The sequence below is a fragment of the Rhagoletis zephyria genome, unplaced genomic scaffold, assembly GCF_001687245.7.
Source record: "Rhagoletis zephyria isolate East Lansing unplaced genomic scaffold, Rhagoletis_zephyria_1.1 Rzeph_scaffold_01815, whole genome shotgun sequence".
NCBI lineage: Eukaryota > Metazoa > Arthropoda > Insecta > Diptera > Tephritidae > Rhagoletis > Rhagoletis zephyria.
This window is the reverse complement of record NW_016158899.1, coordinates 30,041-51,279: the sequence shown is the minus strand read 5'-3', so window position 1 is coordinate 51,279 and position 21,239 is coordinate 30,041. Positions and strand designations below refer to the sequence as shown.

At 36.2% G+C, this 21,239-nt stretch overlaps 1 protein-coding gene across 1 annotated transcript in view; it reads left to right on the top strand.

Moving 5' to 3' along the window:
* The window catches only part of LOC108365246 (uncharacterized), an 81,086-nt gene that overhangs the window by 47,269 nt on the left and 12,578 nt on the right, over positions 1–21,239 (top strand). The window contains exons 8-11 of the mRNA XM_017619238.1: positions 2,199–2,232; positions 9,247–10,502; positions 10,673–11,245; positions 17,300–17,394. Coding sequence (XP_017474727.1) covers positions 2,199–2,232; positions 9,247–10,502; positions 10,673–11,245; positions 17,300–17,394 — 1,958 coding nt within the window. The remainder of the gene's footprint in view (positions 1–2,198; positions 2,233–9,246; positions 10,503–10,672; positions 11,246–17,299; positions 17,395–21,239) is intronic.

The following is a 21,239-nucleotide window of genomic DNA, read 5'->3' as shown; positions in this document are numbered from 1 at the left end:
TCTGGCATGTCTAAGGCCTCTACCTCTCCCCACGATTCGATTATAATTGCTCACAGATCCTGACATCCAAATAAGATAAAGCCTACTCCTCTTCTTTACGAATCAATGGCAGTCCAAGGTTTTGATAATTTCAATGGCCAGAGGAAATAGGAATCTACATAGCTTCATAACTGCTGAGCCAAGAAAAGGCTGCACTGATTTGGATATCAGTGTAATAGTTTTAGAGGAGTTTCTCCCGAAGAAACAACAATTTTGAGCCGTTAACTCTTTCTTGATTTCTTTTTAGTATGCTAAGGTTCCGTATTGCTTCATAGCCCTAGTTGTGAATATCTTTCAAGTCAAAGCCAGCATAGTTTTCCATCTGACAACTTGTAGGGTCTAGAGACATGATGTTGAGAATGTAGTTTGAAGCTTTACTAAAAGTGGTTCTCTTTCTTAAGTTGCTGATCTACAAAGCTTGTCCAAATCTTCTAAACTTTTAAAGGGTTCACAAATGTAACACTGTTGATTTTAGTGCATCTGACTCAGCCTAGCAGAAGCTAAACAAAAGCATAGGCGATCAACGAAATTTCAGTTTACTAATCTGTTAGCCTGATAATTTAAGTGCAGTATAAAGGCTACAAGTACATGAAAATACTTCCGACAGAATGATCGTCAACGTAGGTAGTGCCCAGGGTACAGACAATCTGAACTCTTTATTCCAATAATTATATATTTTTTAGTTGAGCTTGAATTTAGAATGGTACAGTATATGCGATTTGGTTTTGCATAAATAAATCTTTTCATTTTTAAATAATGCTGTGGTTTATTTAGCTTCAATAGCTTTCGTTTTGATAGATATTATTTATGCTTTGAAGAGTTGTATTAAACTAGTAACACCATGTATCGCAAAAAACTATATTTTACAAATTATGAATAATACAAAACTTAACTATAATTATTCGCTTAATTTAATTTCACATGCGACTTAACAGAAAATTTATGTTCTTTCTTCTCTTCTTATGTTTTGCGCTTTTATGTATGTGTTTTTGTGCCTCAACAAATAAAAATAAAAACAAAAACTACAACAAACCAAATTGAAACTGATGATAACTGAATTAACGATCAACATTTAACATACAAAACAACCACAACACCACCGCCTTAACACTAAAATCGTTTCATGTGCGCACATTTACCACTTGCCAAACAATCAATACTAAAAAAATCGGTTTAAAATCCATTTAAATAAAAAATCGACAAATACACATTGATATATTGCACATCGTGCAATGGACACAAAATTGTCTGGAAAATTGGTAAACAATGCAAAATTTATAAAAAACGCAAATATAATACACAAATAATTTATTGCAAGTAAAACATAAACATAAATACACCAAAATCTTTCAATTGCATTAAAAACCAATTAAAACAAAAACAAAAACATCCATGCACAAATTGAAACTCAACAAATATTGAACACAAAAACGATTGAAAATTATTTATTTGTGCGCTTAAATACTTTATCGTACTTTTTTCGTTGGCTCCTGTCTGCTTACTTACGATCGCATTGACTTGAAATGGTTGAAATGATATAACTGCATATGTGTACTTATACTTATAAACAAAAATGTCTGTGGATATATATTTTGCTTGCCTCTACGTCTACGTCTGCCTGTTGCCGTTGATGCCGCTTTTTGGTGTTGATTGAAATAAAATTACAACAAAATTTACTTAATTTAATGGCAATAATATGGACAAATGTACGCAACTTCACAACACAACAAATACACAATTTATATGAAAACATTGTTAAACTCTAAATTGAATGAAACAACAAAATAATTCAATATACACTTGCTGTCTTTGTTCACTAACTACTTAATACGACGTACAAACCGAAAACAAAATCATTTATCACTGACACATCAATCAACACTTATACACTCACAATATATAATCGCTACATATAAAATAATATTCAACACAAAAATTAATCAAATATTTGTGCAATCAAAAATTAAATGCAACCATTTGTAAATTATGCCTTCAATTAAACGCTTTCACACATACACAATCACACACACATACATACACGAATGCATCATCCAACGCAACGCTGCTGTGTCATTAACTCTCGCCGATTCTATTCCTCTAACATGAACAACAACTACAACACTTGAAAAACATATCGATTTTCTCGTAAACCCTTTAAGATCGCACCGACGTCTCCATCAGTGCCACTCACAGGTAAGCTGAAAGAAATCAAACAAAAACTTTTCAATGCGAAAAGTCGCTAAGTAACAAGTATTCGCTAAAATGTTCTTAATTTTAAAAATTATATCATTTTCTTTTTTTATTCATATACATACATATGTATTCGTAAGTGGAGATCTAACTTCTTTAGTTTGTGCGATTTTTTTTTTAAACGTATGTATTTGGCAAACTAGTAAACGGATGAACAAACTCATGAATTATTTGTGTGAAGATTTAACAATATATTATTTTAATTTCATTAAAGGTTAAATACAAATGTAAAAATTCTTATCTGTCCTGGCTGGGTATCGTTTAGACAAACACAGCATTTTGCACAACAACCTTAGGTAAAAAACAGCTTCTTCTTAATAAAATTCTTACACAAATCTGGTTCCGTCTACAATAAAATATACTTATACATATAGTCAATCGGTGATACTTCACAACATTCTTTATCAAGCTTAAATAATCCTGCACCCGGATTCAAACGTTCGCTATCGCTAAAACTCCATCGCCAAAAAATGCTAAATTAATTTTAGCAATTTTTAGGGATTTTCGCGATTCTATCTTAAAAATCATCTGCAAAAATTTGCATATTTTGGAAAATTTTAGCGATGAACCGGATAAAGTGAATGAGCTAAAATTGCGACTCCGGAGTATTTAGCATCGCTAAAAATCTCTAAATTTCGCTTAAAAAAATTTAAAATTGGCGACGAGAAAATATTTCTACTAAAAAAATTGTATCAACAAATCAGAGCTAATATTTTTATCGTTGTTCGTTCAAACTATCCTCTTTATAAAACCAACTGCAATTAATACAAAAAAACAAAAAAGGAAATTACAATAGACCAAAAATGTATGCCTGTTCAATATTTTGGGCTGTATAGAAAAAATAAATATGTACATACATAAATGGTTTCTTATAGTGATTAATTATGGCATTATCGAAATTCTTAAATTATTTTCCAGGCAGTTCATCGTGTAGTTATTCACCCTCATCTTGAAACCTTCCATAAGTCCATAAGTCACCGAAACACGTGGTTCCCACTTTAGCTATGTATATATATATTTTTTTCAAATAATTAATTCAGTGAAACAATTAAAATCCTTTCCTAAAACTTGTAGATATCGGCGTTGAAATGTTTCTAATGCTCCGATAATTAGAATCAATTTGCTTCTATGTAGCAGAAAGAAAACTTTGATAGTTTTGTGCAAATAAGTAAGGTTTATACATATCATCCTAACGCAAACTTTTAGGTATACACATTGGTTTCTTCTTGCTAACAAATTTCAAAACAAATGTATATTTTATACATTGTATTCTTAAAGAAAGCCGCTTTACCCGCAAAACGCAAAAAAACGTAACTCGGTGTACAGCTTGTTCCGTCATCTTAACATTTCTGAGTGTTTTGAAGTTTTTAGAGCCACTATCGTAGACGTTTGTAAAAGTGTAATTTCTCTGGTAACAAAGAAGCAGTACAAAGTACCTTGGCATAATGCGCCCTTGATTAAACTTCGAAATAAGAAAAACCAATTTCTATGTACGCAAATTCAAAAAAAAGTCGAAATTCAGCTTTTTTCGATTTATATAAAGANAAACTTCGAAATAAGAAAAACCAATTTCTATGTACGCAAATTCAAAAAAAGTCGAAATTCAGCTTTTTTCGATTTATAATAAGAAATTCGAGTGGTTGGATAAATTTTTGCACAAAAACTATATTTTAAGTTTTGAAGAAAGTTTAAAATCCAATCCGTAAGCGTTGTGGAACTTCGTTAATGCGAAGAAATCTACTTCTAATATACCGTCTTCTCTTTTCTTAGGCAACAAAGCAGTTAATACTCCTGCAGATGCACACACTCTTTTCCGAGTGTTTTAGGTAAAATTTTGCATCTCTATCTGATAGTTTGGAAAATGTTTTCTTCGCTATATAACCATCTATCGACTTCGCCAAGCTAGTATTGTCCACCGAAGATGTTTTCAGCGGCATTGCTCGTCTTAAACCCTCCTCACACACTGATGTTGATGGTTTGTCTGCGGTTTTCTACAAGCGGTTGGATTCCTTAGTTAATCCATTGGTGTTAATCTTCAACAAATCCCTATCTTCGTGCACTTTTATTGATGCTTGGAAGTTGGCTTTCATCTCACCTATTTTTAAGATTGGCAATAAAAGCGATATTAGCATACAGGCATATTTCTAAGCTTACCGCCACGCAAAGCTTTTTGAGTGCATCATAAAATAAATTGCTTTTCGCTGTTAATAATATGGTGTGTCCAGAGCAGCATGGTTTCTTTCTAGGCCGCTCAACAGTATCTAACTTAGCTGTCTTCTCAGACGATTGTATCGCAACCTTTCAATCAGAGTTGATAAGAGACTTCTGTTATGCTTTTGATCGGGTTTCCCATGTGATCCTGATTAAAAAATTAGCATGCATTGGTTTCCACTCAGTATTACTTAGATGGATCGCTTCTTACTTGCACAATCGTCGTTGCATGGTTGTTGTTGACAACGTTAGATCTCTTCCGTTTGTAGCTTGTTCTGGGGTACCACAAAGTAATATTCTGGGCCCGTTGTTGTTTGTTCTGTTTATCAACGACATTTGCTCTTGCTTCGCGTCACCAAGATGTTTGCTATATGCGGATGACCTTAAGATCTACTCGTTCATTAGAAGCTATCATGAATCTGTATTGATGCAAATCGATTTAGATAATGTGAGTAACTGGTGTAACAATAATCGTTTGTCCTTGAACATGAACAAGTGTTTCCATTTAACATTTTCTATGCGTGCNAAATCGATTTAGATAATGTGAGTAACTGGTGTAACAATAATCGTTTGTCCCTGAACATGAACAAGTGTTTCCATTTAACATTTTCTATGCGTGACAATATCATTGACACCTATTACCATATTTCCAACTCGCCCCTGTCACGGGTGAGTGAAATTAAAGATTTGGGAGTAATATTTGATTCTAAGCTTGCCTTTACAAGCCACATAAATTTTATTATTGCGAAATCTTACGCCATGCTTGCTTTTGTCAGGCGTCATAGCNACAATATCATTGACACCTATTACCATATTTCCAACTCGCCCCTGTCACGGGTGAGTGAAATTAAAGATTTGGGAGTAATATTTGATTCTAAGCTTGCCTTTACAAGCCACATAAATTTTATTATTGCGAAATCTTACGCCATGCTTGCTTTTGTCAGGCGTCATAGCTCGGATTTCTCCGATCCCTATACGCTAAAGCTTTTATATACTGCGTTTGTGCGTTCCAAACTGGAGTATGCATCCTTCATTTGGTCTCCATATTATACGTGCCATGCTGCTAGAATTTAAGGGATCCAGAAAGTATTCTTATACTTTGCGTTGCGTAATTTACGCTTCTCGGATCCTATCCCTAGCTATGAATCACGATGCTTATTGACTAACTTAAAATCATTGTAGAAAAGATGAATGACCCTATATTTGTCTTTCGTTTTCGATTTAATACGCGGTGATGTTGACTGTCCCGTGCTCCTTGGGAGGATTTTCTTTAATATTCCGGCTAGAGCCCTTCGTAGTTCGGATTTTTTCTATGTTGGTCTTTTTAAAACTCTTTATGCTCGAAATGCTCCTATTACTCGAGCTCTAATTGAGTTCAATAGAATCTCTAAATTTATTGAGATACTGAATTGAATACTTTTTATAAATAGTCTATTTAGCCTACATGTAGTATAGACATGTGTCTACTTAGCCTATAAGAATTTTTTTATATTCATTGGCTTAGTAAATAAATAAATACGTAAATTTAATTAAAACGGATTTCAACCTGTGTTTACACCAAGATATGGGTACGCCTGTATCATGGGCGGCTGATAACTGAGCATAAGTTCCTCCCCCTTTGCAAGCTCGTCTGCAGCGCAGTTTCTAGGTATTTCACTGTGCCCGGGTATCTATACCACTTTAATTCACACTTTCGCGGCTAGCTTGTTAAAATCCTTCTACATTCGACCGTCACTTTCGAAGAAGTGTTTCTGCACTGTAGAGATTTAATCGCTGATTGGCTGGCAGAATAAATCGTAACGGACCGTAGGGAAACTGCGGCGCTATTATGCAATAAGAGNAATCACGATGCTTATTGACTAACTTAAAATCATTGTAGAAAAGATGAATGACCCTATATTTGTCTTTCGTTTTCGATTTAATACGCGGTGATGTTGACTGTTCCGTGCTCCTTGGGAGGATTTTCTTTAGTATTCCGGCTAGAGCCCTTCGTAGTTCGGATTTTTTCTATGTTGGTCTTTTTAAAACTCTTTATGCTCGAAATGCTCCTATTACTCGAGCTCTAATTGAGTTCAATAGAATCTCTAAATTTATTGAGATAGATTTTTCATTTTCAAAAGATCGCTTTTTGAAATCTTTGAATACTTTTTATAAATAGTCTATTTAGCCTACATGTAGTATAGACATGTGTCTACTTAGCCTATAAGAATTTTTTTATATTCATTGGCTTAATAAATAAATAAATACGTAAATTTAATGAAAACGGATTTCAACCTGTGTTTACACCAAGATATGGGTACGCCTGTATCATGGGCGGCTGATAACTGAGCATAAGTCNTTACTCGAGCTCTAATTGAGTTCAATAGAATCTCTAAATTTATTGAGATACTGAATTGAATACTTTTTATAAATAGTCTATTTAGCCTACATGTAGTATAGACATGTGTCTACTTAGCCTATAAGAATTTTTTTATATTCATTGGCTTAGTAAATAAATAAATACGTAAATTTAATTAAAACGGATTTCAACCTGTGTTTACACCAAGATATGGGTACGCCTGTATCATGGGCGGCTGATAACTGAGCATAAGTCCCTCCCCCTTTGCAAGCTCGTCTGCAGCGCAGTTTCTAGGTATTTCACTGTGCCCGGGTATCTATACCACTTTAATTCACACTTTCGCGGCTAGCTTGTTAAAATCCTTCTACATTCGACAGTCACTTTCGAAGAAGTGTTTCTGCACTGTAGAGATTTAATCGCTGATTGGCTGCCAGAATAAATCGTAACGGACCGTAGGGAAACTGCGGCGCTATTATGCAATAAGACNAGAATTTTTTTATATTCATTGGCTTAGTAAATAAATAAATACGTAAATTTAATTAAAACGGATTTCAACCTGTGTTTACACCAAGATATGGGTACGCCTGTATCATGGGCGGCTGATAACTGAGCATAAGTTCCTCCCCCTTTGCAAGCTCGTCTGCAGCGCAGTTTCTAGGTATTTCACTGTGCCCGGGTATCTATACCACTTTAATTCACACTTTCGCGGCTAGCTTGTTAAAATCCTTCTACATTCGACCGTCACTTTCGAAGAAGTGTTTCTGCACTGTAGAGATTTAATCGCTGATTGGCTGGCAGAATAAATCGTAACGGACCGTAGGGAAACTGCGGCGCTATTATGCAATAAGAGCGCCTCCTATATAGCTATTAATTTGGCCTGAAAAACGCTACAGTGGTCAGGAGGCTGCAAGCTTTGGTTTAGTGAGAAGTATTTAGAGTAAATTGCGCTATCAACCTTATTGTCGAGCTTTGACCCATACTTGAGATGGCAGTAGACACCGGATCTAAGTCCGAGCGGTTCGCCTAGTCGCTTCTGTCTGGAATTCTGATAGAAAACCTATTGTCGAAACAAAAAATTAGGTTGTTGTAATCCAGCTTTTGCGTACGGTTTTGGAATGTTTCCCAGAATTTTTGAGTGAACGAATCTGAAATTTCTTCATGTGTGATCCACACTAAACCTGGCTGCGTTGCAACTGGCTTGATATCTACCACTTATGACTTTCCTGGATCGCTCCGTAAGGATCCGTTTTCAGTCCAACTTATTTAACCTTGTAGAAAAGAGTAAGCCCAACACCATTTAAAGAGAGTTATGAAAGATATTTCCTCATGACTAGCTCCATTTCGGTCTTGGTGTAATTGTTCTTGAGCCACTCTCGACCGGCTATTCATGAGACAGAGAGCGCTCTGCAAAATTTCGCTTAGAGTTTGGAGATGCTTGCGCGTTACTGTAAGTACAATTTCATCAGCATAACCTATGACGTGACAGATGGTACCCTGAAGTCTCGGCAGAATTTAACTTACAGTACCTCTTGTTTCTTACTTGGTTATGGAGATGCCCCAAGTCAGAGGAGGTAGATGTTCTCCCAAGAAGCAGCCTTATAAGTTCCACCAGAGGCCGTTCCAGCCTCACTTGAAAAAGTGACCCCACGACGGCATATGGAAGAATACGGTTAAAGGTACCCTGTATGTCAAGAAAGATACCTAAGGTGACTTTTCAATTTTGGATTTGTGTGTAGGTATCTGTTTGGGCACTCTAGGTGCCCATGCCATCAATGGCTCGGAAAGGGATGGTTATATATTGAGAAACCGCTTTTTTCTGAGATTTACAAATGAAACATTCTTCACAAGTGTATGATCAAGAATATTTTATTGTTTCCTCGAAAATTTTAAGATTTTAAACACCCAGTTAACAGTAGTGTTTCGACTTTGAAATTAGTATGCAAAACTTGTATTATTTAATTTAAAAAAGCCAAGGTTCAATCTTAAGGTTCAGAAGCAGCAGATTTTAGTTATCCCCATGACGTTTGCGGTTTGCCAAACACACTCTTTTGTTTAATATAAACTGTTCTTTTTTTAATTACGCAAAAAACACGTTAAAAATACCTTATTATACATATTTATTAACATTTTTATTTAAGGTTGTTTGTATTATTAATTTCGTTTGTTTATTTTTCTTTTTCGTTGCATATTTTGATACGTGCACCGTTATTTACGCCTCGAAAACTGTATCATGTTTGAAAACACTATTAATGTTGCTTTTAAAAATAAATGTTATTATTGCAAAATTTTTCATTTGATACGCTTTTCATAAATTCTTATCAAAAAAATAAAATTCATCGCTCCATACAACTGCATCAACACACGAAATTTTATGACAATTACACGTCTAAATATAAATATAAACACAGTGTACTCTCTTATCAGTCGAATGCGCCACAAGGTGATGTGGCTACACCAGCGCTCCAAACGATTTCCCCGCAACCACCGACTACGGGTTGTCTATTGCCTAATTTAGCCGCACAAGAATTGCCACAACTTCCTGGTCCAAAACTGCCGCCCAAGTCACCGCCCCCGAAGCCACCGTCCAAGATCACACCCAAACCCTCACCCGCTACCACCCCCGCACACACCCCCACCATTGTTACTACACCCACTCGAACACCCAGCTTACGTGTAAGGCACGCCGCGCAAGCACCTAAATCACCGCCGCGCTGGCCGTTGCGCCCCGGCGTCATGGTGCATGTCAGCAGCGATACAAAAGAGAATCTGGCAACTAATCGCATGACACTGCGACCGCACACATTGACGGCACAACTGTCGAATTTGACAACAATGGCAGCGGCTGACAGCAGCACTGCATCAAGTGCCACACTGAATGCATCTGGCTTCTCAGCAGCCACCGCACAAACAACACTTCTAAATGCATCTACACAGACAGTCGATTGCAGTGATACGGGTCTAGGAGGAGAGAGTGGCGATGGCGATCGTGGATGCGGAAGTGTTGATATTCCCAAGCAAACGTCAACGCTCGGCCGTTTTGACTGTCGCCAAAAGCGTGCCGCCGGAGTGGGCAGCGAATACGCCAGCCCTGGTGCTTGCTCCCACCGCACTGCATGCCAAACACTACCACATAAATTTGGCAAATCATCACAGTTAAGACCGCACACCACTTTCAATGTTAAGCCGAATAATCAGATTTTGACAGTCGAAAATGCCAACACAGAGGAACAGCTATTGACAATGCTGACAGCTGTCACAGACGAGCCACTTGAGTGTACGTCAGGGGCCGGAGTTCGTATGACAGGGACGTCAGTGTCAACGCCGTTGACAACTGAAACGCCGATAGTAGCTACAGAGGGTGGCATGGAAGAGATCACTGTTGCCAGCGCTGAATCGACAAGCGGTGCGGCGGAAGTTTGTAGCAACGCAGACAAATGTGTTAGTGCACGCCGCATGGGACGCGTGGAAAAGTTCTTTTCGAACATTTTCAAGCGCCGCGGTGCTGGCGTTGACACCACGCGCGACAGCCAGCGCAGCCACATCGGGTTACTTGGCGGCATGTGGCAAGCGGGTGCCAGTGTGCTACGGCAGCGCACAGAAACGACGGAAAAGTCGCCATTTGGCGCAGAGCATCGCCTAAAGGGCATACGTTGCAGTGGCAGTGGTAATTAATTCAATTTCACTTTTGTTTTGCGTCAAATTTGTTTTTATTTCAAACGTTTTTTGCTTTGCATTTGTTTTTTTTTTATTTTTCATTTTCGTAATGGCTTGAAAATGCACATTCATCACCCATCAACAACAACCGCAAAACACAAACGCACCCAACACTTGTAGTCACGTACAAAAAGTCGCCAGTACGCACGTCGCAAGGCGGCAACGCTGTCTCCGGTTGTAGCAGTAGCAGTAATTGTGACATCAGTAGCAACAACAGTACCAGCATTAGCGTAATAGCGACTACAAACGCTAGTGCCGCTGAGCTAAATGAAAACTTCGAACACTCTGCTTCTAATATTACTACTACAGTCACACCAACAGCCACAGCCGCAGCGAGAGCACAGCTATCACAATCGCCTCCAGCTACGCAGCCGCCTACGCGCCTACCAGTCAACAGTCCCCGATTACATGCCTCTGTGACATTTCAAGTGCCTTCATACGACAAGACTCCAGCGAACACCCACAGCATGGGGACGGCCATCAACGGCGGGAATGGGACCGCCAACGTAAACAGCAACAACAACAGCAACACTACAACACCGACACATGGACGACAGCAACAGCTACACCGTGGCATATTGAAGAGTCGTACGCCGCCGCCACGTCCACCGCCGCCTTTCAAGGCGGCACCCCCTCCACTGCAGAAGCGCGTTGTGGCCACAATATCGCCGACAAAAATCGAGCGGGTCCAAAGTAAGAAAAAACTAATTACCATTTACACTTCAACTCATTTCACACTCATACTCTCGTGCTCATTGTCAAAAATTATTAATTATTATTATTAATTTTTGAATATATTTATATTCGATTTTCTCTACTATTATGATTAGTTAAAATGTTAGAAAAGGTAAATCAGAAAATTTTTAACCAAAGAGTAAAGTTTCATGTAAATCAAGATAATTTTAAGGAATTTTTTCTAAAGTCAGTAAAATAAAACTACAAATAGGTGTTAATTTAAAATTTACGCGCAGATTAAGATATTTTAGGATCTCTAAAAGGAGGAGTAGAAACCTATTCAAATCAATGTTCTGCTAACTCATACCTAAGCTAAACTCCCCTGACTAGAGGCGGCACGGGCTCAACTTTTTCCGCAGCATACCACGCGGGTGTAAAACGCCGATTCTAGAAAAGGCAAACAAAGTTTATGAACACCGGTCTGACACATCCTGGTACAAAATTTTAAGCTCAATTTTGTATAAATTACGTAAAAGAGTGGGACTTGCTTTTCGGCTAAGCACGCTATAAAAACCTATCCAGCTCAGATTACGAGTATTAGCTTTTACTTCGCGGTGGGAAAACGCCATAGTTCTATGGAAATTTTGCATAAAAATAACCTTAAGTGGCCTGTTACATTTAACAAGAACGTAGATTTTTACAATTTAGCATGTGTCTATCTCATTCCATCCATCTCTAGGCGTCCTTTATCTGTTCAAATAGCGCCCGCGGGGATCCCATCAGCTAATTTAAGTACTACCTACCTATTCTCTTGTGACCAGTCACCCAATAGATGTACAGCCTTCTACTTGCTTACAAAAGCTTCCCAGCGAAGGACGTTTTTGGAGGATATGCTATATGAAGTAATTACCTTAATCGCTGCTTAGTTTTCGACGTATAAGTTTACTTTTGAGTTATTTCTTGTATTAGTGAAAGCTTTTGTCATAGAAAAGCATCACCCTGAATGATAAGGCATTAATCAAGTCTGAAATTAATTTCCTCGCAGTAAATTTTAGCACCCACTCCATTTGATATTTCAGACGAGCCTGCGAATATACTGAAAGATCTGCGACTAGGTTTCAAGCACAAAGTTGGATTCCCCTTGGATTCTCGGGTTGACATCTACTCTCCGCGCAAGTAGATCGCGAAACGCTAAACTTCTTCCGTTTGACTGGGGTATAAAGACTTTTTTGTTGCATTCCGCCACACCAAGATAAAGAGAAAAGCCTGAGGCATCCGGGCAGGCGAAAAACCTCAAATAACTCCCAACATCCTCTTGGCTATATATAGGGCGTTACTGACTTTTGCTACTCTTTCCTAGATATTGCCCACCCGCAGCAGTTCCCCATACTAGGCCACTCTCAAATTGTTCGAGTAGTCTCTTGAGGTCAATTCATGTTACCTACCTATATGTATGATTTAAAACAAACGTGTCCATTCCTTTGTCTGATTAAACCATCGTCCATTAAACGAGACAAACCGCTTTATTTCGTTTTTGTTTGAGGAGTGGTTGTCCAGCTATAAATGTATTTGAATACAGCCAACATGTTGGTTGGTTGGTTTATGTGGATTGTCACTCAGGTGACAAGCAATTAGCAAGTTTGCCATTTTGATTCCACAACTCGTGCAACCTACAGCCATTTGGCGGCTTTAATCAATTTCAATACGTCATACAGAGAGAGACAGCTGCACTCAGAAATATTCTGCAGGAATGGTTTACCGTCTTTAGCCTCATCCTTGCGGGGGCTGGAAACTTGCACAGGAAGTGCTCAACTGTCTACTGTTGAGCCCGGGTCATCGCAATTGTGACAGAACCTTTTGAAGGGTAGTGCTATCCTTTCGGAATGCACCCCAATGGGCCAGTGTTCTTTGCACACTGCAATAAATTTTTAGGCATCGTTTTTGCTCATTCTTAAAAAAGCTTTGCTTTAAGGTGGGTCGTAGGACACCCAGAACTGGGACTATGGGACACATTCAATGCGGAGCCGCTCCTTGCTAGTTCGACCGCTTCCTCGTTTCCGATCCAGCATGTACCGAGCGCAAGGTACATAGAATGAAGAACAAAGAAAACAAGGATTACTTTTAACTGACGATTTTTTTAATATGAAATCCTCTGCTTTATAGATACTAGGGCAGAAAAACATTATATTTAATTAAGGCGAGAAGCTCAATATATAACTTTAGAAACAAAGCCACCAACAGAAAAACTCTGGGCTGCAGAAATGCATTTCAACGCACACCGAGATGGGCCAACGAATTACCTTGCTTTGCTATAATGCGATTTGCTTGGTATGCTTTGGAGTAAAAAGTTTGGGTTTCTTATCATCCGAAAACATCTTGTCTAATCTGGTGTGTTTTCAGCCTTATATCACCATAATGGAATCCGAGTTTTCGTAGTTACGAATACCTACTAGCTTCGCTACGCAAAGTGTAAAAATGGTATCATGTAATCCGTTCATTACTATCCACTGCGTTGCCAACCTAAATAGGAAATTCGAAGTTCTTAATCAGCTGTTTTGACAGAAATAAATATTATTTGGATGTCGCTATTAAAATGTAAAACCAGCGTTATCTGTCAGAGGCGGTTACAATTAAAGACACGAGTCATCAGCATATTTATTGCGTTAAGTGCTCTGGTGGTGCTGTGCACTTTGCGGAAGCCATGCTGATGCTACACTGGGGTCAGCTGGTAATTAATGTACGGGAGTTACCGCCCTATTCCCATGGCAATGAAAGAATCCATCGTCATATCAATTGATTTAATTACCGTGCTTAAAAGTGTGAGCCAAAATCATGGCTTTAAGCACTCTANATGGTATCATGTAATCCGTTCATTACTATCCACTGCGTTGCCAACCTAAATAGGAAATTCGAAGTTCTTAATCAGCTGTTTTGACAGAAATAAATATTATTTGGATGTCGCTATTAAAATGTAAAACCAGCGTTATCTGTCAGAGGCGGTTACAATTAAAGACACGAGTCATCAGCATATTTATTGCGTTAAGTGCTCTGGTGGTGCTGTGCACTTTGCGGAAGCCATGCTGATGCTACACTGGGGTCAGCTGGTAATTAATGTACGGGAGTTACCGCCCTATTCCCATGGCAATGAAAGAATCCATCGTCATATCGATATTTTTTATGTTATTATTATGACCTGTTGAGTATGTGTCAATGACGAAACAGTGCGTCTATTCGGCGTAAAAGTTTTCGGGTCAGTAGTGAAATTAATTGATATGCCGATGAGTTTTGTCATTGAGGTGGGAATAGGTCGGCATAACTATGTAGTGCCTTAGTGCCCCAAAAAATAAGTTATTTTTTAGCATAATTTTAGGCGCAGTAGCTAAGTACGTAATTGTTATAAGTTTCGTCATCAGAGTGCAACTAGGAACCATAGCCCGCTTTGTGCTCTTCTCTAGTCCGATAACTTTATGATACGCGTTAGTACAANTGAGGTGGGAATAGGTCGGCATAACTATGTAGTGCCTTAGTGCCCCAAAAAATAAGTTATTTTTTAGCATAATTTTAGGCGCAGTAGCTAAGTACGTAATTGTTATAAGTTTCGTCATCAGAGTGCAATNTGAGGTGGGAATAGGTCGGCATAACTATGTAGTGCCTTAGTGCCCCAAAACATAAGTTATTTTTTAGCATAATTTTAGGCGCAGTAGCTAAGTACGTAATTGTTATAAGTTTCGTCATCAGAGTGCAACTAGGAACCATAGCCCGCTTTGTGCTCTTCTCTAGTCCGATAACTTTATGATACGCGTTAGTACAAATGCAAAAATTTGGTACAGAACCTGTTATTTTTTAAATTTTTCTTCTGTTAAAGTTTGATTTTTTTTCATTTCTTCATTAAAAAATCTGAAATGATTAATTAATTTGTCTGAAACCATAAGCCCTATCGGAATGTGATGTATATACGTTTAATCGAGAATTTCATTGGCTTTCATTTGCCGTATTTTATATGAAGATTTTTAAACTGGTTCGTAAGATATACGTGATTAAAAGGAACCAATTTTTGCTTTAAGCTGAATAACGGTAAATAGCCAATATCTCGAAAAGTATCCATAGAAAAAAAGATAACTCGATTTTCGGAATCACCGAGCAATTCTACATAGGATTTGGATAGTGGCATCCACAGAACATTTTTTCTGTAACCCAGTGTAATTAAAGCTTTGCTCACTTGTGATATTAGAGCAGCAAACTCTTTTAAGCTTTCCATATATTTTGTATAGGCGTACACAGAGTAAAAGCTCTCTCTTCCCATCGCTGCATCAGAGGGAGTGTCAACCCTTACAAAAGTTTTGCACACACACACGAACCCATACACAGTGCCTTGACAAGGGAGCCGATTTTGTAAAGAGGGAGCGAGAAAACTGCTTTCTGAGCAAACCTTTTTTTATTGAATCAAGAGTTTCAACGGCAATTTCAGTGAAAATTATTAGTTCAATTCTGTCAGTTTTCATATTAAGTTCAAATGGAAAACAATTTTTTTTCACCTACATACATATTTACATAAATTTCTTTCGTGAAACTGTATCTTATTAGATATGAAGAAAGGAAGAATTTAAGCAGAACTACTGTATTATGCGTGAGCCTGAACATATTTCGTTGTGATTCTTTTGCTGGTATTTAGGATTTCCCCAAATTTGGGATTATTATTTAGAGTTTCCGTTTTTAATTTTTTGTGTGAGCTTTTCAATTTAGGAGCTATAGATATTAAAAATTAGATGAAAGTCCTCTAAAGCGTCTCAAAATTACATTTTTTAATTTCATAAATACTCATGTTATTTATCACAAACATTATAATATATGTATTTTGTTAATTCCAAGTATGTGGCCTTTTTTTTAGCAAACTTTATTTATTTTAAAACTAATAAATTTCAAACTGACTTAAAATTTTCTTATTTCAATCGTGTGTATAAATAAATAAGTAATTTTAAATGCTTCATCGTGTGAAGTCCTTATTTAACAACAACGCAAGTAAGCAAACAAATTGTTTTTCACTTTTTAAAGAGTGCTATATTTTTTAAAGCTTTTAACTTTTTATTGTTATTGCTCTAGATGTTGTAATTTTTTATTGGATCTTTAATTTTAAGCTTAATTTTTTTGATATTTTCGCTATTTGATGTTTTTGTCCTTTATTAACCAACAACAACGTGATTATTTGCCTGCAGTTTCCGTTAGTTTTAAATGTTATGCATGAAATTATATTTTTGTTTCCCGCCTCTAAGTGTCGTCATTATTTTTTAAAAAACATATTTTTATTAAAAGCCCTTTAAGTATTTTGTTAATTGAAATACAATTTTTTTCTTACAATTCCACACTTTTATAAGTTTTATACATCTTTGGGAAGATATTTTATTTAAATTTTTAGTTTTAATAATAACAAAAATCAAACTTACACTGGCAATCAAAAGTGAGCGCATGGTGTTTTTTGTTTAATATTTGCAATGGTTTTCAAGTAAAAATTTCTCTAGAATTAAAAAAACGATCTATTTGCGTACTCAAAATTTTTCTAAAAATTCAGATTAAAAAGGTCAAAATTTAGTTCTGTATAAAGTTTGAAAGTTTCACTTGTCTGGTTTTGCTTAAAGCATATTTAAAAAAAAAATAACAAAAAAAAAAATAACTTGAAAGACATTGCAAATATTAAACAAAAAACCCCATGCACTTACTTTTGATTGACAGTGTAGTTACATACATATATACATATTTATTTTCTCCTTATTTCAAATCAAAAATATTTATACGTAAATAGATTTTTACCCTCTAAGTCGATATTTTCTTATTTATTTTAAAATTCTCATAATTTTTTATTCTTATTTAATATTTTCTGTTAACTTTCTGCAATCATCTTTAATTGTATGCATTCTAAAATTGCTGCTACTTCCAACAAACAAAACAAAACGCAACAATTCGAACAAAAAATTCTTAAATTGAATCCGACGTGAAAATATAACCCTGAAAATTCGTAAATTCATCGCTCTTTTGATCAAATTCGTATTGAAATATTAACTCAACTTTGAAATATAGTACAAGACAAGTCATCTTCACTGGGGGATCCATTGACGGAACCTGGCGAGTATGAGAATCTACCATTTCATGGTCTCCAAACGGCTCCTAACAAGGTACTTATAAAAATATTGTAAATTTCCTTTTATACAACCAACTAACAATTAGTCAACATTGGTCATCACATGGCATCACATCACACACTCTCTAGGCACAAGTTAGCACATCTACATAATGTAAACACACATACACCTTCACATGCGTTACACACAAAATTCACCGTAGTTTGCATTACTCATTTGTATCCACAGATTACAGTATTTTACGATTTTCCACCTACGTACATACATAGTCAGGTTACTCGTATTATCGCCACTTTAGAAAATTTGTCTACAGTAAAAATCATTATTGTTTGATTGCAAATATGGAAGTTAAAATTTCATACGTTTTATCGATGTAATTTGTTGCTTTTTTTGTATGTAGGTAATATGTAAATTAAACAAAAACTTTATATATTTTTTCCACAAATACAGAAATACATATTTGATTATGGAGCTGTTGAAAATAAATTAAATAAACGTTACTATTTGTTTATCTAAATTGAGCTTTTCTGTAGAAAACTGTGTGTGTTGTAATGCATCTGTTTACATTTGGTATTTGTACATTGTTTAGAATTCATTACTATTTACTATTAAATTCATATTTTTAACATATTTCGCATCATTCTACACTTACCACGTTCAAATAGAAAAGAAATCAAGAATTTGGTTTTACTAAAAAAAAATGTCTATTCGTTATTTTTGCCATTTTTATTGTGTATTTTTTCGAATGACCGAAAAAATTTTTTTCACAGGTTTATTACTATAAATAATTACGACATTAGTGAGGTTTTTCTTTTTTGAATAAAACGCATTGCTGCAAATATTAAAAATTGCCAACAAAATTATTTTATATTTTTAAGTTACTTTTAAATGATCTTAGTGATGTTTATATATAAGGAGGGGGTAAAATTTTTTGCATCAAAAGCACATCGCGATTATGGTAATTTGGGTAATTTCAAGCATTTTTTTTCGAGCCAGCGATTTTTTCTATCTAGTTTTTTTTTTTTCAAAAAGTGGCTCACCTGTTGAAACAGTTGTATTGAAAACTAGCCAAAATGTGTATCTGGGGGTTTTTGGGGCTGAGGAATCCATTTCTGGCATTAATTTTTTCTTTTGAGAGCCGCCAGAGGGCGCTTCCGAACTTTTTTTTTTGGATTTAAACGCCTTTTTTCCGAAAATCGACAACAATGTTGCGAAAATCCACGAAATTTGACTTTCTCGTAATGCAAATTCAATTTTTAAATAGCCTAAAATGTTCGGCCCACTGCCGGCCCTCAAAAGAAAATATTAATGCCATAAATGGATTCCTCGACAATTCGAAATTCGTTTTAGACCTATGGTTTCTTGGGAAAAAATGCTTGAAATTACCCAAATAATCATAATCGCTATGTGCCTCTGTTAATTTTTTGAGCCCCTACAAATCGACCCGCCCTAATATATACATATATATATATATATTTTTTTTAAAGATACCACAATTATTTCAAATAAGGTTTACTTGTAAATAAAGCTTCTGTAAATTTTTAAACCCTTTTCGCATTCAGTCTACTCTTGTAACCGGTAAATGTTTATACCATCTCATAAGCTTGGTAACAACGTATTTCCCCGTGAAATATGCAATGCCAGAAATACCTCAATTTATTTACATAATAATAATATGTTAATATTTTGACTGCATTACCAACGTACTTAGAATCGCGGTGACAAGGACTGGTAACATTTTTATACCCGAGCGCACTTGTGCACAAGGGTATTATAACTTTGTTCACATAACGCTTGTTTGTAATAGGCAAAACTAATCGAGATGGATATAGACAAATGTATACATAAATAATCAGAATGAAAAGAGAAATCGATTAAGCGGTGACTGTCTGTTCGTCCGTCCGTCCATCTGTGCACACGATAACTCGAGTAAAAATCGAGATATCTTAACGAAACTTGGTATGTGCACTTCTTTTCAGCGTAGCACGGATGGTATTGACAACGGGCAAAATCGGACATTAACCACGCCTACCTCCCATATAACGGTAGTTTTCAGAAATACGAAAACTGCGTTATTTTAGTAACTACTGAAGCTTATTTACTCAAAATTTATATTTACAACAGAAATTTTTGGTATCATTTTAACATTTGCGTCTGACGGTGTGCGTACCTTGGACTTTCTGCAAGTTAACGAACAACTGCGTGCACTTCTGCACACTTAGCTACAGCATATAAACATATAAAGTTGAAGTTAACTCAACAACTCAAAAGCCTTCAGAGCTTTCCTCAGTTGTTCTCCCAGAGAAACAAACAACAACCACATGGGCGAAAAGTTATGAACTCGAACGATGAATACGCCTTAAATGTGTTACTTTCTTCCAAAGGAGGCTACAGATATCAGTTTATTATTTTAGGTATTCCTTGACATCGTTCTTAACAATTATCTATTCTGTAAATTAATGAAGTTGACATGCGATCTTCATTGGCTCCTCTTGGATTGCCAAGGATGGGGATAGAAGGCCAAGAGAGCATTAAGATCCAGTGTTGCCAGAGAAAAATTTCGCTTGGAGCTAAAACGGTCGAAAAAAGAGCTAAAAAGAGCTAAATAATACTAATAGTAGCTAACATGAAGAGCTAAATATTTTTGTTAAGGTTGAGCATTTATTGACGTAAGGTTGTTTTTACATTTTCGGCAATTTTAATAAAAACGAATTTTATAAGTTTAAGTGCTGAAAAAATCTTTTAAAACCAAAATAAGGTGCATATATTTCGAATTCGTTGCTATGGCACTTTTAACAGTGAACTAAAAATAGCTTACAAACTGTTAAAGTATGTAATTTCAGATATTTGAATTGAATAATTTTTTCGCAAAATTTTTCTGGAAAGTTTTACTTCCACTCTCCTCAAAGGTAACATTAGTAAGATAAAACAAAATCAGCGCTATCAGAAAAAGGATTTTCTTTTAATTAATTTTTGAATTCTTTAACCTAGATCCATGAGTTTATGGTGGACACACTTCATCTCGAAATTTTCCATTTTATCAACGCTCAAGTTTTGGCTTATATATACCATATACAACGAAAACCTTCTGTAGCTAAAAAAGTGCTAGATAAATTTGAAGAGCTAAAAAAGAGCTAGGAGTTAAAACCCAATTTTCGGAGCCAAATAGATAAATGAAGAGCTAAATCTAGCTCCAAAAGCACCAAAATGGCAACACTGTTAAGATCTGGGTTTTATATTGCCATTAGATACACTGTTCTCCGTATAACGTAAACATGTAGATGTCGCGGATTTTCCTATGGCTTTACGCCACTATAATAAAGCAGAATACAAGATGTAGAGACGGGCATTTATTAAAATCGTCACTTTTTACCGAGCAAAAATAACAAACAAAAATTTCCAATTTGTAAAGACTCGAGCGGTTCTAATTCTTATAAACAATGTCAAAGGGTACGGTCACACAGAAGAGCAGCGCCGAGCATAGCAACGTGGATCGATGCGAAGCTTCAGGTGTTTACACAGCATGAGGCGGAGTGGAGCTTTACGCACGGAATCGGCAGTAAAAATATCAACAAGTGTATCCTGTATGAAAAGCAGCTAAAATACTTGTGCGATTTGCTTCAACAGATTTATCAAAAAATAGACTGTTTTAAATTATTTTTATTTTTTGTTCACAGCAGTTTGATGAAACTTAGAAGTCCAATAGAAATTCAAAATCAAAAACTGCTTTGCTTTCAGCTCAAAAGCGCTTTTGAAAAGGCTTGCTGTATGAACACTTTCATACAGCTTCAGTAAATTGAAAGCTTCGCTTCGCTCGGCTTGGCTTCGCCTCCTGTATAAACGTAGCCTAAAACGATGATGGGCAACGCTTTGCCTGG